Here is a 27,088-nt window from a genome sequence, read left to right on the forward strand (position 1 = left end):
CATTTTGTTTTGAATCCTGGACACCTTTTACTGTGACAAAACAAAATTGAGGTACAATTCTTAAGAGAACAATACAAACCTTTGCTCATTACATTTAATTTGACCAAAGGTAGTATACTGTGTGTTAATTTAATAGATACTTTATTCATCCCCATTGGGAAATTCACACTTCCAGCAGAATCCTTAAGTTTATTATTAACAGGATGGCCTCAGGGTGCTGTGTTGTAGTTTAGCAACAGCGGAGTGGATGACGTCACACGCTAGGCCAAAAGTTCGACGTCCCTGCAGCAGATGGAAATCTTTGTGCCCAGGGTTACACCACCTTGTGTTCACGTAGATAGCAAGTCCACCTCCTCTCCGCTTCCCGCAGGATTTTGTGTCTCAATCTGCCTTAACAGCGCTGAAGCTGGGTAGCTCCACGTTAGCGTCCAGGATGCTAGACGTGAGCCACGTTTCCGTAAAACTCAGCAAGCTGCACTCCTCGTACGCTTTGATGTTTTACTTGGTAGAGAGTTCACGTGTCCCATGATTACAGACGGTACCTAGGGCTTATATCGCCGCTAGCCGCTTACCCTTCACCTTAGCTACGATGGGGCCCCCTCATCACGCCAGCACGAGAATTCTTCAGGGCAAGGAGTTGATTCCTCGAATAAACGCAGTTTTTTGCGTAATCCAAAAGTGTAGTTGTCAAACGGGACGAAAAACATTTATAAGTAATACGTCAGATTACTGTTTATCACAAAAACTGCTTGAGTAAGCGTAGTCAAGTCTCCAACGTGATGCCCGCGAGCAAAAGGTAGCCCGCGGACCATTTCTGAAAATGTATCATGAGTTGTGTGTTTTTTGGGGGAAATTTGATCTTCAACTGGCATGATAATTCATGGTTGACTGAGCTTATTTGAACCTCTAATAATTACAACCCCGTACTAAAATAGTATTAACGTATATTTATGACTGTGCTAAGTTCTTACATTAAAAACGTATGAATACATTTTCAACGTGAGTACGTGAAGACTAATTAGTCTTCATGTGGTTTTAGAATGACCTATCTTTGGTGAATCAGAACAACCATAAACAGAAATGTTCTGGTGTCAAACATGGAACCTAATAGACTATTTTTCCTTAGTTAGCAGTCAAAAGCATGCTCGTTAACATCTCATTTTAAACCCACAATCCAAACAGAAAAAACATAGAAGGGCGTGGTATGTTAGAGGTACACATTTCTAACCACTGCAGTTCATGCTGAATTGCATTTCCCACCATCAGAAAAGGGAGAAGAGACAGATCAGTTTAATGTTTCACAGTTTTATTTTAAAACTGCAGATTAACTGTAGACATGAGTTATATTGTTTTCATAAAAGTCCTACTCACGTTAAACAAGCAGAAATGGAGTTACACAATCTGGATCAAAGTACAAGCTTAGGTAATAGTGAATCAGTGATGAATGCAGCGCCGACAGCTTCAATCTGAGGTGGAAAAAAAGTTACAATTTCCTTACTAAATGAATACAGCCATTTTATAATGTTAGAAAACATCAACCAGTATATTTTGTTAAAAAAATAATTCAATTGTTACCTGTCTTACAATCAAAGTTGTAATTTATTTCAGCCTGGTCACCTAAGGGAGAGGGGGAAACAGTTAAATGGACATCCCATTAAAACAAATCTTTTTAACGGTCTTGCTGGAAGTCTGAATATAGGCACCATCTGCCCGATTTTCACTAATACAAAGTTTTGACATCATTGACTATATGGTGTGTAGATGAGGGCTTCAAAATTTCGAGTCCTTTAACAAAGGCCTCATGATTTCTCTTATTGAAAGATGTCCAAGTTCTATTTTTATTCAATTTTTTAATTCATTGTTTTAGATCTTTTGATATCTTTAAGTTGTACTGCTTTTTTTTCAAGTCTGTTTTTCCTTAGTGAAATTTGTTTTCAACCGGAACCTGAAACACTCAGTGACTGAGCCTACAGCTGGTGCAAATTGCTGCAGCGAGGCTTTTAACCAAGACAAGAAAGTTTGATCACATTACCCCGATTTAAGCTAACCTACATTGGCTCCCTGTTCTCTTAAGATGTAATGTTAAGGTTCTGTTGGTATTATACAAAATCATGCATGGACTTGCCCCCTCATGTCTTTCAGATTTTATTTCCCCCTATGTTCTGGTCCGGAGCCTTGGCTCTAAAAATGCTGGTCTACTAGTGATCCCAAGAGCCAAGAAGAGAACCGCAGGATTGAGAGCGTTTTTCTTTCGGGCCCTGATGTTGTGGAATGCTCTTCCCCCCGAGATTCGATCTGCAACCTCATTGGAAATGTTTAAATCTAAGCTTAAAACAAACTTCTATTCTATAGCATATGAATAACCTATATTCTATGTTGACAATATCTGTTTATTTTTTGTTATTGCCACATCCATTGCAGCCTGGTCATCCTGGAAGGTGGATTACCTCATGTGCAGTACCTTCTCAAGGTTTCTTCATTTTCTGCATGTTGAGGTTTGTGAGTTTTGCCTTGCCCTCATGTAGGTTTTAGATCAGGGGATGGTGTAATAATAGTCTGTGGTTTGCAATAATCTGTGGTCTTTGCAGCCCTTTGAGACTCTTTGTGATTAAGGGCCAAACAAATAAACATGACTTGGCTTGACATGTAGTCGGGCGAGGCTGTGTCTCAACCTTTCATAATGGAAATAGCAAAATTAAATATTTAATGGTTGTATTGATTCAGTGGTAAAGTTCTTTGTGGTTTAACTTTTGCATTTTGTTTTTCAAGTTAGCTGATTTTTTACATTGTGTTATGCATATGAATACAATTAGTATGTAATGTATTACTGTGCATCTGCAGAGCGAGTCACACAATTCTCTTGCCTCAGGGCAAAGGGCCATAGTGAGACCAAGAATTCTAATTTAGCACACACCTCAGCTCTTAACAATAGAATTAGCAACATTATTAGCTGGCTAACAGCAAGTCCAGCCGTTCAGTAATTTTTTTTATAGTACATTGATGTTTCTTCATCATTATATTCATAATAATGCTTTTATTTGAAAGGAGCATCGCATACACTTCATTTATAAGTTAATCTATGTACCAAAGCCATATCCCACTAGTGGGAAGTGGCTAGAGTCAAGAACACTCACATTGCTCAATAGGAGTCAATAAGATAAGCTAACACAATAAACAATGAAGGTGTTTCTTCCCTATAGTTTATATATTGCTTTCTGGATCAGCCAATCAAATGGTGAATATGATGTAGGTGCATTTGTAAATCTGTACCTAACCACATGTCACTGGTAGCACTTGCGATAATGTTGAATTGTGAGGTGCAATACACATTTAAATGTATTTAGACTATTATAAACTTACTTGGCTGGTAATAGTCATAAATCTTAATCACAGCTGGTTTCAGGTCCTGAACTGGGATTTCCTGAATCAGCTCCAAGTTATGGAAAATTGGTATATCCTTTGGCAACTGTTAAAAATGCAACATAAAATTTCAGACTTGTTAAAAACACAAAGTCAGTTCTAACAACCAGTATTGAATACTCACCGACTCCAAATACATAAGCACGCGATCTTCCTCCTGGTCAACCCGATCAACCAGCAGAGCGCCTTTGAGCTGTGAAGTGGCCACATCGAGATGTCAAATGACGGAAAATGACTCCATAGCAATAGTACTGCTCTACCAATTAGTTTCTCACTTTTTGCAAAGAGTGAGGGTCCACTTGGAATCCAGACAGCAAATTTATTTCCACAATCACCATGTTTGTAGTAGTTTCCTTTCCACTGTAGCTGTTAGAATTGGAAAGTGGGGTGTCACTATTTATAAAACAGTATTATGTAAGGAGAATCCTAGAGTGGATCATTATAATTGGATCCTAATCATTAATTGAACAGGGTACATTTCCATCCACGGCTGTTGATGTGGTTAGTTTGGTGATATAAAATAGAAAAAGAAACAGCATTTTAAAGGGTTACCTTTATATTAACATATTTTACTAGGTTGATCTCCAAAATACCATTCCATGGCCCAGTGATACACTAGGTTGGAAAGTTCCCACCACTACATTATTTAAAAGTGCTCTTTTATTTTTTTGTTAATTATGAAATAATTTACTACGGTTGATAATGACTGACAGGGTCTTTTACATAATTTGCACCATTAACCCATGTGCAAAATGTCAATAATTATGGTCATTTCTTTGTTCACAACACCTACAGTATATTGGTAACACTGAAAATAACATCTGATATGTAAAATGATAACCCCTGTTAACTAAATTATGTAAGTAAAATTTCTATATGGAAATGTGTGTATGTGGAGTTGATGTCTTACAGGGATTTTATCCTCAGGTTGAGTTTAGGTCTGCTAGCTGGGTTGGTGCAGATGGCCTCAGTCTGCACTGTGACACTGAAAGCAGTGACCTCAGTTGGTGTAGGGATGTTGTAGAGGAGAGTCATCTAGGAGGAATCAGGTATACGAGTAGTTATTTTAAAGAAATCAACTTTCAGTGTTTATTAGATATGGTGGTACTATTTGATTAAATGTGTACTGTTCGACCACAAACCTATGACAAACCTCAAACTATGACAAACAGAAAAAGTGATTTAATGCCATAAAGCAGGATGCAATTTTAGTTTTTGTGTGGCCAAATGCCACTTATCTCAAAGTTTATTAGAGACAACATACAAAGACACTAGTGCCATTACGAATGGCACAGCAGATAGCTGCACTCTAGTGGTTATTTCACTATTAAGAAACCTGAAATTGAAGTAATTGTGAGTTTACATTAAATAAATGCAATATTAAAGGTGGGGTGTGTCATTTGAGTTGTCCTTAAAAATGAAAATTGCATTTTATCTATATCAAGTATGTTCTAACAATGCCCAACTGAGTTCAAATAGTCTTTATGATTTGTTTTCCATTGCATCTATCCGCCATCAGAGGTGTTCAGGTCGGAAGAAATTACAGAAGGAAACGGAGCTGGGCAAGTACACGAGAGTGACATCATATGCTCATCCTTGAATGTTTTCTGTCGTCAGGGTAGCAAGAAATTGGTGAATGTATGAAACGGCTTATAGTTAAGTCCAAACGCCAACCCAAACCCCAAGAAAGATGAAAAGTTTATTTTAACACGTCTAACAAATGCACGTAATTGCACACGCATCATAAAACAGCTGACTAAGACTGCAATAATGAATTTAAGCCAAGGTAGGAAATGGCAGCACTGCGTGACGTACATTCATTTTTTTCCTAGCAGTTTTAAAAATATGGATTAAAGAAAAATGTTTTTTAAGTATTGCTTTGAAAAAAAAAATCATGCGTAGCCACCATGAAGATGTAAATCAACGTAAGTCACGTTTTTTCTTATGAAGCCTGTTAAGTCGGATAAATTAATTCATGAATACAGTACAGTCAGTTTACACGCTATTTTTAAAATTTTTATTTTTAATATTTTTGAAGCTAAATGTTTGTTTTCTGAACATTAGGTCAGCCTAAATACATTAAAGTGTATTAGACCATTCTTTATTTTAACCCTTGCAAATAGTATAAGAGGTTCCATGTCGCTGACATCAGAGCAAAACTACTATCCTCTTAGACATTTCATTCAAGTCCATTACTACAAAATGGCACAACTCTAAAGTTCTTTGCACAGGCATTTACTGACCTGCACTGAAGCGCATGCCGATCCCTTCACCTCCACACTGTACTTTCCTGTAAGATCCTTTAGCAGCTCTTCCTGGTAGAGCAATTTGTTGTCCTGGTTGACTTCAAAAGAGATCTGGCCACTGGGAGATGATGCAGTCACTGTGCTGGAACCCCCTGGACTGAAAACTAGAGCAGAGTACCGAGAGAGGGCCTGAAGGGCCGCCACTGTGTCCTGCAACACAACAATGTGATTTCCGATGTTTTAATTGAATTATTTTTATGAATATAAATGTAAATATCAAAAAGGTTTGAAATCATGGAATTGTAATTTTCACTAGAACAAATTCAGTACATTATTCAAATTTGTTGAAAATATAGATATAACATTGATTGGCATTATAATGTAAACAATGAAGAATATGTACAGAAATGGTTTTACTTTGGCAGTTTTGAAATTGGCATAAAAAATCATTACCTTGATCAGTGTCTTTACACACAATTTTTAACAACGGAGTACATCTAAATAAAATTAGACCATCAATTACAATTTATTTGCCCAGTGTTTTTTCGAGGAAAATATTTTTGTAGATGACTGGGCCTGTTTTAGCCCCATTTATAAATACAACTTTGTAATAACATAACAGTAAATCTGTTATTTGATAAATGCATATCAAACTGATTGCATACCGGAGTAGAAGAGAAGCCTCCATAATAGTTTTGCTGTTTAGTCAGCCACCTGACAATGCTGGAAGCATAACCCAATTCTTCAACTGTAGGAGAACTGCCAAGTTTGGCCAAGAGCACAAAAGAGCTGATCTCCACAGACAAATGTTCAGAGTTGTCTTTTGATTTCTGGGACCAGTGAATCAAACCATCTGAAATAGAAAGATGATTGTTGGAGCAAGACAAGCCAAGTGCACGACTGACAATTCACATTCAACTTGTGTGTTGTGCAATGAAAAATGTTACACCATAGAGTTATTGCTCAATAAATTATCTAACAAATACTTTAAAATCTAAATTGATACATTACTTCATGTCCTGTTTGGAAAAGTAGTAGTTCACATAAAAAAAGTGGGCTTAACAAGTTCTACATGTTACTTTTGGATTGAATCCAAGGAAAGAAACCTATTGGAACTTTGCACAATAGGTGCAATAGTTTAGTCAAAGATAAACACCTTCTAATATTTTAACGTTGTCCAAATGCTGCAGAAGCCGGGAACGGATCTCCTTATCTTTAGCCAAGGTAAAGACATAGGCCATCAAAGATGTTGTGTAAGTGTTGCTAATGTCGTTGAGGGAGTCCTTCAAGCAAGACAGGCTTTGGGACACTTTGGCATCCTGCAAAGATTTAAAAGTCTTATAACCTTTGTCGTCCACGTATTGTTAACAAATACATTTCCCATCATGTGACAGACGACAAGGAAAAACAACCAAACAAAACTGAATGTCTATGAACTTGAAATGCTTAACCAAAGCAAATGATATTTGGGATTTCAAGTGGTTTGGAATGCAACACTGCTACTTAGACGACATGGGTGGAATTGCTAATAGCACAATTATTGTCAATCAACTACGCCAGGGTGTCAAATTAATTTAACTTGAGGGCCACATGCTAGAAAAAAAAACCCATGGGGCTGGAGTAGTTGATTAAAGTGAGCGAAAGAGGAGAGAGAGAAAGAAAGGGCAAAAGAAACACAGCAACAGTTGCTCAAAGAGAGGCTCTTGAGCTTTGGTGAAATCTATCCATCAATTATCTGCACCGCTTATCCTCAGTAAGGTTGCGGGGGTGCTGGAGCCCATCCCAGCCATCTTCGGACAGTGGGCAGGGGACACCCTGAACTGGTTTCCAGCCAATCGCAGGCAGACAGAGACGGACAACTCACTCGCTCATTCACACCTAGGGACAATTTGGATCGGCCTATTAACCTGACATGAATGTTTTTGGATTGTGGGATGAAACCGGAGTGCCAGGAGGAAACCCACGCAAGCACGGGGAGAACATGCAAACTCCATACAGGAAGGTTCAAAGGTGAAATCTAGTATATATATGTAAGATTGCTTCTTTTTATTTCTCTTTTACGTCTCTTAGCGTTGTCTTGTGGGACTGATCAGCGTGCTGCATGTTTGACACCCTGGCTCTATGTACTTCAGAAATGAAGCAGGAACAATACCAAAACTCACTCTTGAGCATCTTTTATCATTATTTAAAATGAAAAAGGCAAAACATTAAATGACAGTGTCGTTTACTCACGTTGACCGATTTACCCATCTCTAAAAAGGCGGCAGTGATGTAAGCGGTGAGAGTGACTTCATCAGAAACGCCACCCTGCAGAGAATAATCATTAAATTGAAAAAAAAAAAAACCTGAACTGAACTAAACTAATCATTTCATTTTCAACATACTGTACTAAATATTGAACCAGAAAAACATTTATACCTTCATTCTGTTATTAAAAAGTTTTCCTGACATCTGGAAACAACCATTTTCTTTTTGCTTGCTTTCCAGGAAGGCTTCAGCCTCTTCGATATTGACCGGGTCAATGTAGATAAAAGACTTGGCTTTGGCAAAAGATCTCATCACAAAAGCGGTCAACCTAAAAGCATGGAAAGATGAGAAACAATCGCTGAACATTTGCCGTCAGTAGCTATAATGTCCATCAAATACACTCCGGTAATGACCTTGCATACCTTTTACATGGCCATATCTAAGCACTTTTCAAAGGCAATTTTACATTTATCCCAGTACCCTTAATACAAGAAATCTGGCGTGAATCATGTAATTTGCAGATCCACAAATATATATTGATTTACATACGTGATTTTTAATCTTGCTTATGCATTATTCATAGCAAAATGCCATACAAACTAATGCCAGCTGTTAATCACAAAGGATGAAATGCAATGGCTACGTGGAGCCACCAGAGAGCAGTGTCGGCGTCATTTTTAAGCAGACTTGTTAAACATAGCAACAATTTCAACCATTTACAAGCACTTCCCCCAAAGTTCAAAAAATTCTAATCCTGTCAAACACAGCAATAAAATGCAAACCTTTTCAGGGATTTAAAGCACCTGTACAAATCCTGGTATTTGTATTGTTCTCACCAAGTGTTTTCCGTGCCAGTCCCAAAAGTACTATAACCGCCACTGGAATGCTTGTAGTTAAGTTGTCTTTGGTAACCTGTGTAAGGATAAAACAAAACACTTAAGAGCCAACAAGACGGTGCACTATTATACATTCATGTTTGGAACGTTTACATTGTGCTTAGTTAAGTCGGACTTAGAAAATATGCAGATAAAACATTTAAAAATAAACTCAATTTGCTTAAGTGAAAACTTTCAAAATATAGCTTAACCTCCCCATCTGTGAAATGTGTTTATGTGACGCAAATTAACATGTTATGTAGTTCTATGACTAAATTGTTGCATTATGTAATGATGGCAGATAGATGCAATGGAAAGGTTTTTGCCTCATTCTAAAGAAAAGGTGGGGTTTTCCTTTCATTGCAGAATCTGTTCTTATTTTACATAAAGTTTTAGAATATATTTTCATGTTTAAAAAATCCTGTATATAATTTTTGTTACCAAGATGTTGAGAATCTGGCATGCAAAAACAAAATATATTTTACAACAGTCTACCTGTGACTCACCGCCAGTCAGGAAATCTAACGCCTTTGCTGGAGCCACCTGCTGTGTGTCTTTAAGGTATTGTAAAATATAAATGTTGGGAGCCAAAAGCGCCATGTTTTGCTCTCCGCAGCCATACGGCATTCTTAACAGCCCATCAATGTTCTTCAAAGCTCGGCCCAAAATGTCACCTGTATCAAAAGATTGGATCACTCAATTGGCACACATTAGCAGATACCAGTTCTTGATCACCAAATTTTAAGAATCTTAACGTTATACAATTCATAAAGTGAAAATAGCAGAGAATTATCATTTTGCTTTTCTTAAACACAATGCACAGAAAAATATACTTTTATAAGCTTCAAAACTAGTGAGGCTACATGAACTTTAATCTCCGTGTGCCAAAATTGAGTAGGCTACTCTTCACAAAACACCAATTCCTGAATATAAATGCCAATGGGATGTTCTGCCAAATAAAATGTACACACTGTGCAAATGCACAATTAATGAAATAATAGTAAATTGGTCAACCACATAAATCAAAGACAAAAAGAACAGTTACCCAGAACTGAAATGAGCCCACGTGCTGATCCATCAATTGCGTTTTCAGGTAGCTTCAACTCTACTTCCTCCTTCAGACTGCCTCCTGTTGTACAGAGAAAATCCTCGAGTGATACTTAAGTGCAAAGTTGAACTTTTTTGGAGCCAAGGCACATTTTCTCTCTCCCATTAAAAAAAGGAAAAAAAATATTCTAAAGGTATACGGCCTGTAGAAAATGTAAAACTGCATAGTTCTCTGCTCTAGTTAATTCTTGTTTAAATTTCCAACCCATGTGATAAATGTAAATGGGAGACAGAGACTTTCTTATTTATCGGTTAATAGAGATATTTCAGATAATGACTTTAGTAACTAATTTGCTAATTTCTTTTTAAAAGTTATATTTGGAATTTTCAAGAATCCTAACTTGTTTTAATCACTTTAACTGTATTTGAACTTGTTTTCCCCAGTAAAATGAATTGATCTCATCTCATCAGCCGTACCGCTTATCCTCATTAGGGTCGCGGGGGGGGGCTGGAGCCCATCCCAGCCATCTCCGGGCAGTGGGCAGGGGACACCCTGAACTGGTTGCCAGCCAATCGCAGGGCACACAGGGACAGACAACTCATTCGCTCATTCACTCCTAGGGACAATTTGGACCAGCCAATTCACCTGAAATTTATGTTTTTGGAACGTGGGAGGAAACCGGAGTGCCCGGAGGAAACCCACGCAAGCACGGGGAGAACATACAAACTCCGCACAGGAAGTCTGGAGCTGGATTTGAACCCACGACAGGTTCCCATGACATGAACTGTGCCGCACAAGCGCTAACCACTGCGCCGCCGTGCTGCCCTAAAATGAATTTATACTTGAGATTAGCAAATGTTTCTGCCGATGGTAAAATATAAAATACAATAAATGGGTTGATATTAGACAGTTTCCTGAAGCATAACGGACAACAGCACACTGGTTGAGAAACTCTGCTTAAGAGGCTAGAAGCAAAATGTCAGGTTGGTCTAAGGCAGTGCTTCTGAATTATTTTCTGTTGGCTAACTGTGGCTAACCAGACACGAACCCTTCCCCACGTCACTGAACTCAACTTACCTTTAGGGCAAAGGAGCAAGTTGTGAGTCTTTGTAATCTCTGTTCCCTCAGCCTTAAAACGGATAAAACAAGTGTTTTATTTATCTTATACTAACACAACTTTGTGACAGCACAAAATACGGCAAGCAGAAGACGCCGACCTTCACAATGAGTGGTCGTGTGACTACATCGATACGACCCCTTTCCGGCACATTCACAATCTCATTGTCACAGGACGCATGGGATGCCACAGCTTCAGCAGTCACCGTAACATTTACAACTCCTGTGGAAATAAAAAAATACAAAAAACATAAGCTCTTAAAGTAGAAAATGATACACATTCATCTTAAAAGTTTGAGAAGGAAACATGTGTTGTGCATCCACACCTAAGGTTGTGGGTTCCATCTTCCATCTGAAAGTCTTGCGCTCGTTGCCACAAAGGCAGGTATTGTACTGGTCAGCAGAAAAAGGGGTGAGGGTATAATGGGCAGACAGCGGTGGAGTCACACTGACCTATTAAAACAGACAGAAAAATCATGAGACATCTGCCATTTTTGTTTAAATAATGACTGGTCCCTCAAGTGGTCAAACAGTGGCCTAAATGTGCGCCCTGAGAGGAAAAAGCACTTATGGGTGTGTGTGTGTGAAGATGCTGGCACAGGAACACTTTAGCCAAATATTCAAAGAACAAGGATGTTTGGTCATTTCTCATGTGATGTGTAAGAATTAAAGCCCCAAAGTGCGAATGAATGATTAAACTAAACCTTTAGCAATATTGGTAGTTTTTTGTTTGTTTTGACTTAAAAAAAACTGGGTTATTTAAGGTGAAGTCTGTCATTACCATAATACATTTGGAGAGGAAGTTGAAGGTGGTGGCTATCAGCTCAAAGCTTTCCCCGCGTTTGATTGAGTAGGGTAGAGTAAGCTCAAGGAAGAACGGCTGGAAGACTGTTAACTTTTGACGAGGAGCCAAGCCAAAACCTTGAGGCGACAGACAGAAAGTCTCAGTCTCCCATGTGGTGATGGTGTCGGGGGAAGTTAGGGGTACATCCCTCTTGCCAGAATTTCTGATAAAGCAAAAACACAGTTTGAAATGATGTAGTGACAGTTAAATGTCAACAGAGTATGAACAATAAAGACCAAGTTACAAACTTAACTGCAAAATGTTAGAACTCCTGAGGCACACTGCAGAAGATAAATAGCTAATCTTATATAATCTGGTCAAATGTGTCTTGAATACATTTGTACTTAAATGCAGTTTAATTCAATTGTCTATGGCATTCGGTCGATATCTGCAAAATTTCCAAGTTCTTAACTGCAGTGGAATTCATTCATTTTTTTCTTGTAATGCAAAAGAAAAAGCTACTCTAATTGAAATGTTAACTGACCTAATCAATTTCAGTGCAACTAAAAAGTCAGCCATACACTTACCATACTCTCATTAGACAGTAGACAATATGACAACATTAATTAGAATCCTTTCAAAATCATTATAGAAATATAACAAGTTGAATTTCCTAATGTCTCCCAGAAGCTCACCCAACTTCCACCAGATCCCACAACCAAGTCTCTGGAAAGAAATTGCGGATCGTCTGAATTGGATTGACACCGCCTATGTTACCTCCAAAACCTGCAACTGGAACAGGAGCTGCCAATGCATCTCCAGTTTCATATCTTAAAGCAATACCTAAAAATAAGGGAGTAGGCATAATTAGCAAACGTATTTTGATGATATAACATATTTGGTGCATATCACACTCACCGTAAGGCCTATTATGGTATTCTCTTCCCATATACCTAAGACATGATGGCACTCGGATAAACAAATTTGTTGCCATTTTCAACCCATTATCCTAAAAAAACAAGACAACATATTTAAAGTAAATCAGTGATATTTCTGCATTCTGATTACAGTTACCTTGAAAACTGTATGAGGATCATCAATGTCCCGCCCAGGGTATGGCATAAAAGATCTTTTTGGTCTGACAACTAAACAATCCACTGAATCCTCAACATTGTATGGGATGTATGTTGCTTTGGTCAATGGTAATAAGCCAAAAATCTGGTGGGAGAATTAAAAAAAAACGTTAAGTTTTGATAACAGAGAACCAACATTGTTTTTCCACAATCCTGCAGTTATCCGATTTATTAAGCCAAACTTTCTAGTTTCGTTAAGTGGAGGGAGAAAAAAGAAAAAAAGAAAAGAAAAACAATCTTAGGGTTTTCTTGAATTTGAAAAATGATTCACAGGTTATTCCTGGTTAAGGTAAAACTTTTCTGATATCGCAACACTGTTTGGAAAAACTAAATGTAAAAGCTTGCCAAATATTTCACTTTATCAAAAAAGATATTGCTCTACCTGTACTGCTGATTTTCTAGAGATGCTACTTTTTAAATCCTACATGCCTCTGTTCGACAAGCATTGCTAGAAGACTATAACCAACAAAGGGCATTACCTTATCCTCTTCAAGGGTCTTTCCAGGTTCTTTGATGAGGACACTCTGGTCAACAATGCTTACCCCACACAGGGAGTTTGGCTGTGTTGTCACTTGCAAAGTTGTTGGTTCGCCTGGGACGGCTGAAGATGGAAGAAACTCAACAGAGACCTACCACACAAACACACACACACACACACCTAACAATTTTGACCTAACCCATCAAAACATGAGTGGTTAGCGAAAAACACTTACCTTGTTACCAAAGCATTTCTCAGTGGTAAAGTGTGCACTGTTGGCAATCACTGAGCCACTGGGAAGCACGGCATATGCAACTATCTGGACATCTGGCGCCATCTCTGGAGAAACCTTCAACTGGAAAATCACCTCACCCTCCGTTACTGAAAGGATTTGAAGACATTGAGAAAAACAATAGTTGAATCAGGTAAATACGCATACGAAAGCAGTTTTTGGCAACAAATTAGCATTTCAGTCAATCCAAATATACATTTGACAATATCAGTTGACAAGAATCACACCTGTCTTATCCTCAACAGTAATCTGCTTGGCTCCTTGAAAAACAATGGCTCCCCTAGCAAGGACCTTTATTATAGAAGGGAAAGACAAGAATATCTGCTTTAATATATATATATATATATATATATATATATATTTAATTTGGTAAAACACAGGAATAATGTAAAAGAGCAAAAAAAAAAAAGTAACCCACTATATTCTTTCTGTCGTGTGTATTTGAAACATGCTTTCGATTAAGAACATTAAGGCCACCCTCACACAGTACATCTCCTGCAAAACCCATGAGATTTGAATTCTACTCACCAGATACATAAGATCAGCAATACCCGGAGACTCTCCGGCCACAGTGTATTGGATGGTGACATCTTCATCTTTGTTGCAAGGAATTGGTGATTGTATATTCTTCACCATCAGGTAGCTGACAGTCTTTGTATCAAGAGAGGGTTTTTGAACTGGCTGAACTGTGTGCTGTGCATTATCATGGTATGGGGTCCTGTAGGCGTAATCCAGGTTTGGTGTGGCACTTATCTAATTTAGACAAAATATAACATTAGTTGTGACATACAACTGATTCATTTCTGCTCCGTTAAATTTACAATGAAGTATTCAACAACGCGGTCAAATAGAGTGTGAAGCCATAATCTCATATAGTGATACTAGACTCCAAAAGGAAGATTTTTGATTGTGACAATTTACAAGGCTAATTTATATAAAGATAATTTTCGGCATAATTCTTAAATGTTTTTGTCCCTACCGACGGTCAGAGGCAGCGCTTTGAGGTCCCTATCAAACCGTAATTATATGCGTAGCTTTAGTTTAGAATGCGATTTTCAAAGACCCTTAATTACACAATGCTAACCAAACGTTTTAAGTTTGACAGCAATCATTTCTTACAGAATTAATCAGTTTTTAATTCAACACGTCAGAAGGAAGGACTAGTTTTCAAAATTCCAAACTTGCATAATTTTGATTATTTCTGTATTCCTATATGAAAAGTTTTAAACTGTAAACAAACCTTATTTGTTAGTTTAATAGTAGTTGTATTGCAACAAATTATTTCAGTTCCAAGTCAAAATGACGAGTATGACTTTGAATGATTGACAGCTCAAATTCATGCATCGGAATATGCTTTTTTTTTGTTAAATACAAACTTCATATTAGTGATGAGTATTCCAGCCTCTTTTAGAGAACTCACTGAAATCAGCAGGCTCGCTAGTCTATACATTAGCAATAACAACGAAACATTAACAGTTTTTCCTATTTTGTGCAAAAACTACTACCGGTATATTATAATAGCCTTAATTTTTCTGAACTATTACTATATTAAACTTTCAACTTTATATAAACAACTTCAATGTCAAGTAACACAGAAACTGTATTCTTTACAAGGAGTGTGGCCCAACGATCAACAGATAAAGGTATTACTGATTGTGGTTGGGATAAAAAATACCAAGTCATCTCATCACAGTCAGACCATTTACTCTCCCCTGGATATTTTCACAAGCTATAGCGTCCATCATCAGTGTTTTTCAAATGTTTATGGTAACATTACTTACATAGAGGTGAATTTCCCCTTTATGGTTGGCAGTGCTGATGGAGAATTTAGCAAAGCCATTAACGTCTGTTGTGAGATTCTGTCGGAGAGTTGCTGACCACCTTTCGCCCTCGAGCAGATACAGGTCCATGCCTTCAATTGCAGAGTTGCTGTAGTGAACTGCTTTAACCTGTGGGGAGCACAAGGATCTCATATGGTTTCATTAGCTCAATTTTCAATCCATGGTCATTTTCAGACTCACTTTTCCTTCCACGTTGGTCCCTTCCTGATAAATCTTAGGCGTGTCTTCAAAAGACAGCTTTCCAATTACATAGGAAATTTGCATTTTTTTGTAATCAGGCTGGGTAACACCTGTCCAAAAAAGGTACATATGTTTTATCAATCATAGTTTCGTATTGTCGAATACAAATATTTTAATACTTGCCTGTGCCCTCTTCTTCCATCTCAGCATTAACTTCCAGAGAATCCTGCACAGCCTTTTGGTCAATCTTTGTAAATGTTGACATCTTCATGATAAAAGTGGCACAGCCGGTTTTATTTGTCTAGAAAGTAAAAAAAAAAAAAAGGAGATGGTAAATTAACTTGTGTTCCTTAAAGGGAAAAGATTGCCTATATTGTGTTGTGCAACCGAAAACAAGCGCCAAAAAACACAAAACAAAATCAAACTGGGACTCAAAGTGACCAAACCACACTTTTTTTTTATCCCAGCCTTTTGCTTTTTTTCAGTTACCTGTAGCAGCAAGATGTCAGATAATCAAGTTAGCTAGGTGAAGCTCATGTGACGTAAAATGGGAGTTTCTTGACTTACAAGTATTTAAAAAAAAAAGAAGCCAATTTCTATGATAGTTCATGCATATCTGCTCGTTACTTGAATTCATATTTGTTTTTTCACTTTTTTACCAATAAGAGATGCTAAATAATGTAACTGTCCCTTTAATTTAGCAACTTCACAACCATTTTATATTCATGATCCATCCACAAAGTGACAAAATTCAATTATGCCACGAGCGTGAAAGATTCACAATTTGTTTAGCAAAAACAAACCTATACTAACTTACCCGTTTTGTATCCTCATAGCAAGGAGGTGCTATAGAAATGTCCTCGTTGTCCTCGTAATTGTTATAAAGATATGAATAGAGTGGGCGACACACTTTGAGTTTGGTACTACCAGACACGGGCTGCCCGTATGTGTACCTGTCAATTTCAAATTAGAAAACCGTTTACTGTAAAGTTTAAAAGGGGCAAGACATTAATCTCATGTTGAAATTACATTGAATGCTAAAAACGGTACTTACTTTGAACATACTTCAATGATGACATCCTCCTGTGTTATTACCACTTCACTTGGTCCATTAATTTTTACTTCAAATTTCGGTAAAACTGGACACAAAAAGTACAATATTTTTTACCAATCCAAAAACAAGGGGACTGGAGGATGAATAATATTTTTCATACCATATTTCTCCACTTTGAAGCTGTGGTAGATTTTCTCTTCATTTATTGACACAATGACTTGGTAGGAACCTTGCCTTGCCTCTGAGTTCAAGGAGAAGGACCGTTGCAAGATTGCACTTTCGGATGTTTGGTTCAGCAACTGTTCAATGCGGGTGTTGCTGGGATTCTGCAACATTATAATGTGGCAGGAACATGTACATAGTAAAACCATTAAACCATAGTTACATCCACAACGCTCTACAAACAATTTGGAATTTTAGTGCAGCAAATGTGATAATTTAATTGTTCAGTCTAATGTTGATAATGGAAATGACGTTTATCAATTGTGGTGTGAAATACACAAACTAAATTGCAAAAAGCGCAGGCACATTTTGATTGCTGTAGTCGAATTTCAAATTCATCTTACCTGAATTTCTATGGTGTCGTACTGCAAAAGGAGAATGATTTAGTTAATGTCCAATTTGGCATTAAAGTAAACAGCATTTGTTGCAAAGAAACCCAGTTTTCCTTGGAGAACTAACACAAAATAAGTCAAGTCAAGTCATTTTATTTGTATAGCCCTTAATCACAAAGTCTCAAAGGGCTTCACAGGTTATTACACTGACTATTTTTTCAGACTATTATTACACCATCCCCTGATCTGGAACCAACATGAGGGCAAGGAAAAACTCAAAAACCTCAACATGAGGAAAATGAAGAAACCTTGAGAAGGGACCGCACATGTGGCATCCCCCTTTCAGGATGACCAGACAGCAAAGGATGTTGCAATCACAAATAATACAGAGATATTGTCCACGAAAAGTATAGGTTATTCATACTGTAGTCATTTAAGTTTATAAAAACTAACAAAATTTTATTATGAATGGAATTCAGACTTTGTGGTCAGTTTTATTCAGTCAGGTAACATACACATAATTGAACTAATGTGTTCAAACTGTGTCAATTTTCCCACGTTCAGCTCTTGGAAACATGTTGACAAATACCATTAGCAAATTTACGCAACAAGCCAAGTTTTAAACTATTGATGTTGTCATACTATAGGCTTTCTGTTTTAACGGTCAAGGGCCAGATGTATATTGGTCAAATCATTAAGCAACAATTTTTTCATATTATCCTCTTTGGTGGTTTTCTAAAAATCTGTACTGTGCTCATTATTAAAGGCAGTGTCCTTAGCTTCAAAATATTCTACTTGCTTATGCAATCTTCCCGCTGAAATAATCATTGCAGCCTCGGTCAAGCTCCTTTTGTTGCACATGAAGTACTTGAAATTCTTATATGCGTTAGAATAAACTTTCTATTGCATTATTTTAGTGGTTTGGTTGGCAATTGGACGGTATTCAAAAAAGTCCTATTCTTACTTTCACAAGGCCTGGTAGAAAATATATTATTAAAAGCCCGTTGAACTCAAATCGGGAATTGTTAACACATAATTTAGAAAAAAATATTTCATTTTACACTTTAAGGACACTTTAAACTACGCACCCCACCTTTAAGGAAAAAGAGGGAAACACTCACCATTTGAACAACAGGTCTGAACTTTGTGTCCATCGAAACAACTCTGTAGTGCACTGAGAGAGGATATTGGAAACATTAGCCCGAGTATTGGTACATTTCCTCATCTTCACATAAAAAACAAACAAACAAAAAAAAACAACAGTCCATACCAAGATAATACAAAACCTTTGGACGTACGATCTACTGCAGGACAAGCGTACTAGATTTACAGCAGGCACTCAAAATATGTTTTCTTTTTTGTTGTTTTGTTTTTTTAAGTGTTCAGTACCTATGCAAAAATGTAAATATTTTCTTCCAGGCATTTACACTTATGAGTGTGTGTGTGTGTTTACTGTGAAGGGCAAGTAAACTATAATAAAGGATTTTTTAGTTCATGTTAAAAGAAAACCTTGTTGCAACAGAGGAATACAATTAGGTGTCATCAGAAAATTTACCAATTTAACTTTAGACAATCGTGATAGGCTGAATTGAAGTTGACATTCCAGTTATATTGTGTGTTTTTTTTAAATGTCTGAAACATCACATGCAGATAAATGTCAAAGTAAGGAGTCAAGTTTTAAAATAATCAGAGGAAGGGAGTAAAAGTCATTAATCACTAACAATGACTTGCTTACGTACCAGTTTGTCCTGGGAGGTAGATGGGCTTATCGGTCTGAATGAAGGTCAGCGGTTTGTACACTTTGATCATGACTTTCCTGACCTCTCTTGACCGAAACGTTGCACCTTGAACTTCCACAACAATATTTTGTACCTCATCAGGACCTTTAGGGATCGGAACCTGGTTGGCAAATGACAGCTCGCATGTGAAAAATAATTTGTTCCCGGCACATGGATTTAAAAGTGCAGTAAGAGCTACTGGAGTTACTTTTAAATAACCATTGCACATTTTATATACCGACAATATATATTATTGCAATGATTGATCAGTTGAAAAATGTTGCTGACAAAGATCATAGATTATTGCATGCAATGGGAATTGAACCCGGGTTGCGGCATTGAGAGAGCCAAAACCTAACCACTACATCACCAGTGATACATGTGCATGCATTTGTTTTTATCTATTGATCACACATTTTTTTACTCACGGTGCCAGAGACAAAAGTTTGAGGATGCAGAAAACAAAGTCAACTTGAAAGATGTAAATAAACGCAATAAAGCAAGACGAAGGAAAAAACTCTGGTGTATCTGATGATGAGGATCTGCACTTTGCGTTTCTATCATTCTAGATTACTTTTAGTTTTCTCTATTTTCTAACATTAGTTTCTGGCACTGTCACAAAAATTTTGATAATGATATAATCTATAATGCCTTTATATCATGAGGATCACTGGTAGTTTAGTCGTTACGTTTCGGTGCTCTCACTGCCACGACCTGGGTTTGATACCCATTGCAAACAGGTTTATGTACTTTAGTTAGCAAAGTTTTTGAATTACTTAATCACTGCACAAATACAGTCCTCTACCGTAAACCCTTGTTTAGAAACACACACACAAATAAATGCTGTGTGCATTTCCCATTTTGTCCACATATATGAGAACACCGAGTTACAAAGCGGATGTTAAAATTTCTGGCCAATTTTGGGTTTATAGGTGTGCCTTATAGTCCAGAAAATACATTAAATGGAACTTAGAAGTAAACTGTTATTTTAATAACAGGCTGCTTTATGAAAGCTTTAAGAAAAATCTGTTCAGTTCACTTGTAGAAATGCATAAACAAGCCAAATGTGCTTCTTTAAAGGCTGACCTTAAACTTGAGGCATTTGTGTAAATCTTGGCTGGATGCCTGTTTGAATAGGGTCTTGTTCTCCTCTTTGGAGTTCAAAAGAACTGTCATGGTGAGAGTCTCATTGGGGTGCAGCAAACTGGCACAGAAGGTGGTTTCAGCCCCCGCTTCCAGAACAGCAGGAATTCCAACCAGGTAGCTTCTGCACAAACAGAGAAAGAATCTTGTAGAGCATAATAAATAAAGCAGGAGAAAATAACAACAGTATCAACTTACGGTCCCGCTTCTGCCCAAGCTACAAACATTGAGCTTAGGAGAACGCACCATGTCCAGGTCCATGACTGTTTCCTCGCAGGAGCCATGATTGACTGGGACAGTCCTCTGTCTGCACCAGCTAAATAGCCACTGAAAAAACATCGACCCCATGTTACTCACAAGCACTTTGCAACCGCCCCCTCAACCCCCACACACAACAGGGAGGTGTGTCTGACTGGAAAAAGCTAACAAGTGTTTTGTTTGTTAATGTCTTCATCAGGTGTTATTGTGTCATGATTACATACAAGTTGCACCAGTTGCCAAGAGAAAAAGCCAACCGAATTAACCCATACTTGTGAATTTCCCTGCGGGGATGAATAAAGTATCTATCTATCTCCTTATTTAACAAACAGTGGTAGTCTATCTGGGCCTGCAAGACCTTCTCTTATTGCCTAAACAATATCTTTATAGTGTGAACTATATTTTGTCCAAGAATATGTATTATACAATTCCAAATTATTTGTCAGATACCGTTTATTGGTTTTTAAGATGCGTTTCCACATTTAAGCATTCAACCAATCACATTTCAGCCCTTACTTGTTGGCAGGGTCAGAAATCTGTCCTGAGGCCTTTAGAATCAGTTCTGCATGAAGCACAACATCAGCGTTGATAAAGTTGTTAGTTTAGCCAATAACATTGAGTTGACGGAACATGGCCTTCTCGAAGACGTAATGAACAGTCATTGGCTTTATTAACGATGATTTGCTAGGCCTTCACAATCAGTTCTGCAGGCCCTATAGCATAAAATAAGCATTGATAAAGCAGTTGCTTTAACAAATAGTCAGCGATTTCACAAATTAAGATTGGCTAGGGGGCGATAATGCACCAAAGTTATGGTGCTAAATGATAGATTGTACTATCCAGAGCTATGAAACTATCCGTAGCGAGCCGCACAAGCAAATATATTATTGTGTTGTTTTAATAGTGCTTTTGTCTACCTGCATAAGGAGTAGAATATATGGATTTGGTGACAGATTTACTGTCAAAGACATTTGCAAGACAGACCTTTTAAGAAAATCTGGACATAATACAAAAGGGATAACTCTAAAGCAAGCAAGACTGTCAAAAGCAGGAACTTTCATTTCAGGGACACATCCAAAGCCCTGAATCTTAAAAGAACGGAAACTATGCGGAGCTTCTTTCTATCATTTCTGAGAGAATCACATATTTACATTACCACCTATCAATGAACAAGTGACAAAAGAAAGACAGATTTTGTGTACAAATCCCAATTTTTGGGTGACGAAAATTTGGCTATACAGTATTCCTAAATAGTAGTGCAATTTCATGAGGTTATTATTGATGCTTTTTTCTATATGTCACAGCAATGAAGGTTTTATAGCCATATACTCGTTGTTGAGAGTTGGATTGATTCAGACGTAGCACTATGATGGCCTAGGTGTGACATACACAGCCCGCCACTGCTAACGGTCATTATGATGAAGATAGTTCTTTGAGACTATAAGGTTGGCTGTAAAGCCTGACTGTTTTTAATCCAGCTCTTAGGGCTTCTGTTTTGAGAATGAAGACAAAGTTGCCCAGGGCTCACCACTCAATCTCAGTTCACCTGCTTTCTGAAGCTGAGCCGTGGTTGGTTCTGACCTGAGGTGACAGCAACTGTGATGACATTTTTACTCAAAACAAAATAATTCCCTACAGCAAAGGATGAAAACAGGTGAATATTACTTGACTCATTCTAAAAACACACAAAATAGCCTGTTTTGACTAGTAGTGGCCAATACAAAATAAAATTGTTAATTCCTATGTGTTGACTTAAGCTTTAAATAAATTATAGTGCAGCTGCTGTGACACACCCAACAATAAAAAAAACAGATAAAAACTAATGTTAAATATAAAGTTTGGGCGGGTTTGTCATATTATGTGGCGGGAATTGAAGTTTTTCTATCACAGTTATGAATCAATAGAGCTCATTGATGTGAATCACAGATTGACGATTTGCTTAAGTCACTACATTCACATGCAGGGAATAAAATTTGGATTTCCGGACTAACCCAAAATAATTTCTATTACATTTCAATTCTATACATACCCAGTAGCAAACAAATAACCCCGTATAAATGTCGTTTATGAGCAATATGATCAAGAGGCCAGCACGCATTAATAAAATAGACATTGTTTCTGCATTATACTTGAGGCTTTTTAGTGAGTAAGCCGCAATTTGTGTGTATCATTTTTCGGTGTACTACAGGTCCACAGTTCCTAGCAGAACCAAAAAATTCCTGGATGAGGGGACACTGCTAGTGTGCGTAAAGGTGCGCAAGTAAACGGATTAATCTAATGCCCTTGCATGCACATGTAACTGGAAAATAAAAGGATTTCAACGTAATACCAATACAGAAATTTGAATTTGGACAATTCTAGTTCCTGAAAAAATTATTCAGATATGCATCCACCACCTTAATCTTAGCCCTACTCTCACATTTGGCCATCACAAACAGCCAATTTCCTTATGATTTTGCTCACATGTTACAATCAGACGCTGCTGGATAAAACGGAGGCCGAAACAGAAATGGAATACTTGCATGTGAGCAGCAATTTTTGGTGCAATCTGGTTGAATCCGGTACTGTATTTTTGTACTGATTTCAATACACTTGGATTGCACGCCCATTGTCTGCAGGGCTCTGTTTCTTACCCACCCCCTCCAGTCTGAATTGAGTTCAGTTTATGTTAGTTATTGGTCTATCTAAATGCTGTGACTTGTTCTCAAAACTGCTCTTAACATTGACAAATGTAATATCACCCAGAGTGACTCAGCTAAAAATGTAAGTGTCATATTTGACCACAATCTGTCCTTTCAAAACACACGTTAAGAACATTACTACTACTGTAACATCTTACATGCCGACATTTCTTGTGTAAATTTTGCGTAAATTATAACTATAACATTATTCTCCTTGTTTTAAACCTTATCTTCTCTGTTCTTTTATCTTCTTGGGTTTTTTACCTCACTGTGAATGTGTGAAACTGGAGTGTCATGCCCAATTTCGTTGTCACAATATGTTAACCCATTTTGTAATAATGACAATAAAGGTATATTCTATTCTATTCTAGAACAGCTTTTGTCCATCTTCGCAACATTACTAAAATTCTGCCTATGCTGTCCGAGTCCGATGCAGAGATTACAATGTATGCGCTTGTTACCTCCAGTCTCGAAAACTGTAATGTACTACTCTCCAGTCACGTGAACTCCAAAATCAAGAGCCTGCAGATTTTATATGCTTCAGTGAGGCTTTTAGCGAAGAAAGTTTTGATCACATTACCCTGATTTTAGCTAAACTGCATTGGCTCCCTGTTGGCTTAAGATGTGATTTTAATGTTCTGTTGGTAGTATACAAAATGCGTGGTCTTGCTCCCCCATATCTTTCAGATTTAATTTCCCCCTATGTTACAGTCGGGAGTCTTCGCTCTGTAAATGCTGGTCTACTAGTCATCCTAAGAACCAAGAAGAGAACTGCAGGTTCGAGAGCGTTCTCCATTCGGGCCCTATGTTGTAGAATGCTCTTCTCCCTGAGATTTGATCTGCAAACTCTGTATAACTGTTTAAATCTAGGCTTAAAACACTTCTATTCTATAGCTTATGAATGACCTATATTTCCTGTTGATATCTGTATTAATTGTTATTACAACATCCATTGCAGGCTGGTCATCCTGGAAGGGGGATTACCTCATGTGCGGTCCCTTCTCAAGGTTTCTTCATTTTCTTCATGGTGAGGTTTTTGAGTTTTTCCTTGCCCTCATGAAGGTTTTAGGTCAGGGGATGGTGTAATAATAGTCTGCGATTTGCAATAATCTGTGGTCTGGCAGCCCTTAGAGACTATTTGTGATTAAGGGCTATACAAATAAACATGCCATTTACGAAATTATAGAAAATCGACATGTTTCATGATGTCTTTCTATGTACTAATTAATGCATACCAAGAAGGCAGCGAGAACACTGTGTAATTCAAAGACTTTTGATAGTTTCAGTCTACTGCTTTTATAATGGGAGGACCTATTCATTATCCCTTTGCTACTTCTCCCGCACACTGCCAACAGAAATCCAATAATATGCATTCCAACCTAACAGTTGGCTGAGAGATTTTACATTAATTACAGAGTATCATGAAAAAAAGAATTTGCCCAAAACACCTTTGTCCAAATCCTGCCTCAATACTTAATAAAAACAATGATTGTTAGTGCCGGTGTAGCATTGATTTTGAAAGCTAATTTCTTTAAAACCGAAGGCTTGTGAGTCATATTATACAGTAAATAAAGAATAGAATAGAATTTATTTTTATTGTCATACTTTGTAACCATGTCGATACACCTGACCTGTACAGTTAAACGGTAGCGAGCCGATGCAGCCGCACCCAAACAGGGCGCCGCCATTTTAGACCCAACTGCTGTGTTGGGAGTCATTAGGTGACCAAACCCCCCAATTCCAACCCTTAATGCCGAGCGCCAAGCAGGGAGGCAATGAGTACCAATGTTGTAAGTCTTAGGTATGACTCGGCCGAGGCTTGAACCAGCGACCTCCCAGTCTCGGAGCGGGCGCCCTACCATCTAGGCTTGCACATTCACCTAAATTGGAGACATCTAACAAGGGTGCTGGCCTCAATTCAAGCTTTACAAAGCATGCAAACATTTCAGCTTGGCATTAAGGCCAGGTGAACAAACAGAACCCTGAGACAAGTTAATAATGAACAATGATAAAACATACCGTTCAATTACGACGACTCGGGATCTTCTTATCATTGAAAACTCAGTTTGATTTCATTATCTCCGGAGAAAGTATAGACTGCTTTCAACCGGGGGCCCCAATGCATATTGGTTTCAAAACATGCTGATTAACGGTTGCCAACTTTCACACCTCTAGAACTATTGGTAATTCATTTTTTAACAGAGTTTTTTTCGGGGCATAAAATTTAAAGGAAAAACACAAAGTTAAACTGCCCATACAGTATATTCCAAACAAACTAGCATTGAGCAACTGCTTCGATGCTGCCCTTTACTCAGAAGCATGTTTGAGTTTGCTAGGCAAATAACTCCACTGTAGACTTACCAGTAAAAACGACAGGCTTTAATGAAAACTTTGTAACTGATAAAGTTCTCAAACAGTGATACACTTCAACACGGGGTCAAAGGTAAAACCAAGTTCAATACTAGTGCATGAGTTCCGCAGTTAGTAATTTTTCTCTATTATTTTATTGATGGTAAAAGTCAACACTCTTATGACTCATTAATTCTAGTTGTTGGATACGAGGTAAGTGGTGGTTTTGTAAGAGTGACATTTAAATGCGAGTAATTTTTGGTGACCGCCTCTCCCAGCGAGACCTAATTAGCAACTAAACAAAAGTCAACCCGTTAGAGTGGCGATTAAAATTTGCTCTAAGAACAAACACTTATGCATCCATTTCTCAAGAGTTCACCCTTGGCAAAATGTGTATTGAAACAAGCTGTGTCAAAACAATTTAATTGGTACGTGAACAGTGCATAAAACCTGCAAGTTTGCATTGCAATCTGTAAAATTTGTATTTTGTGTGGCCAACAGTTTGAGAAGGAATACTTGCGTAACATACTTTGGCTGATACAGAAGCGTCAGTGTGCCAAATGCTGATTATTCCTTGGGTATATTACCTAGCTGACTTGTCCACCAAACTTTTGGTGATTTTTGGGGGGCCCCTGTAAACAACCTATACCCTTCGTTCTAAAGTTCAAAGGACTGAATATTGATTGCCAGCTTATGTTCACTATTGTAAAGTAATACCATCCAGTTGAAGCCCTTAAAATACACCAGCACTGGCATAAAAATGTCAAGTGGTGTACATTGACTGTTTTGTTTTAATAATTGGTCGCTATACAAAAGATGGCAAACAGATAAAGATAAAACGATTTAAAATAAACTTGATTTAAAAACTTTTAGAATTATCCATCTATCCATTATCTGCACCGCTTATCCTCAGTAGGGTCGCGGGAATGCTGGAGCCCATCCTCGGGCAGTGGGCAGGGGACACCCTGAACTGCTTGCTAGCCAATCACAGGGCACACAAGGGACAGACAGTTCGCTCGCTCATTCACACCTAGGGACGATTTGGACCGGCCAATTAACCTGACATGCATGTTTTTCATGACCTCAGAACTGTGTCGCACACGCGCTAACCACTGTGCCGCCGTATTAGAAATATCAAATTTTGCATTTATATTACTTTAATACTTAATTTAATATGAATAAATAATCCATTGATTGGAACAGAAAGAAAAAAATTGATCTGAGCGAACACTAGACACTGCAGACAGTAATGAAGGGAATTGTCATGCTTTTTTGGAGAGGCAAACATATTTGAGGCCATTTCAGTACTGACACAAAATCTACAGAATCTAGAATTGCAATAAATTCGATACTTTATATTAAAGTGCTAGCTCAAATACGTCCAATAGCATACGTAAAAAGGATTCCAATACTTCACACTTATACCTGAATTTTAGCTGAAATACATCATAAGCTATGAGCATAGAGTTAATCAGAAATCAGCCACAATATAGCAATCTTATTTTCAAACATTTTAAGCAAATTATAAGAGTCATGTTATCAACTTGGCAGCACGGCTGCTGAATGGTTAGCGCGTCCGCGGCACAGTTCTGAGGTAATGGGATCAAACCT

The 27,088-nt window shown here is 37.7% G+C and overlaps 1 protein-coding gene across 2 annotated transcripts; it reads right to left on the reverse strand.

The window, feature by feature from the left end:
- Positions 1-1,289: 1,289 nt before the first annotated feature.
- On the reverse strand, positions 1,290-25,197 carry LOC148358568 (alpha-2-macroglobulin-like protein 1). 2 transcript variants are annotated; one of them, XM_088346470.1, is made up of 36 exons: positions 25,148-25,197; positions 20,388-20,516; positions 20,133-20,313; positions 19,008-19,167; positions 18,390-18,442; positions 17,281-17,301; positions 16,875-17,040; positions 16,715-16,799; positions 16,478-16,613; positions 15,844-15,961; positions 15,661-15,770; positions 15,421-15,588; positions 14,168-14,392; positions 13,867-13,930; positions 13,583-13,728; positions 13,349-13,498; positions 12,811-12,954; positions 12,432-12,745; positions 11,734-11,959; positions 11,279-11,405; positions 11,054-11,175; positions 10,914-10,965; positions 9,834-9,917; positions 9,295-9,462; positions 8,750-8,825; positions 8,085-8,241; positions 7,899-7,973; positions 6,823-6,985; positions 6,332-6,519; positions 5,664-5,876; positions 4,331-4,455; positions 3,696-3,786; positions 3,545-3,613; positions 3,361-3,466; positions 1,576-1,617; positions 1,290-1,466 (listed from the first exon to the last, which is right to left on the reverse strand). In XM_088346470.1, the coding sequence occupies exons 1-36, from the start codon at positions 25,180-25,182 to the stop codon at positions 1,462-1,464; spliced, it is 4,494 nt and encodes a 1,497-aa protein (XP_088202596.1). In that variant the 5' UTR covers positions 25,183-25,197; the 3' UTR covers positions 1,290-1,461. The 2 variants fall into 2 exon arrangements, with proteins under 2 accessions (XP_088202596.1, XP_088202597.1); XM_088346471.1 differs by lacking the exon at positions 25,148-25,197 and having other exon boundaries at positions 12,432-12,579; positions 12,655-12,745.
- Between the last annotated feature and the right edge of the window lie 1,891 nt (positions 25,198-27,088).

This window comes from Urocampus carinirostris, chromosome 10, assembly GCF_059441175.1.
Source record: "Urocampus carinirostris isolate Australia breed hairy pipefish chromosome 10, RoL_Ucar_1.0, whole genome shotgun sequence".
In the NCBI taxonomy this organism is placed as follows: domain Eukaryota; kingdom Metazoa; phylum Chordata; class Actinopteri; order Syngnathiformes; family Syngnathidae; genus Urocampus; species Urocampus carinirostris.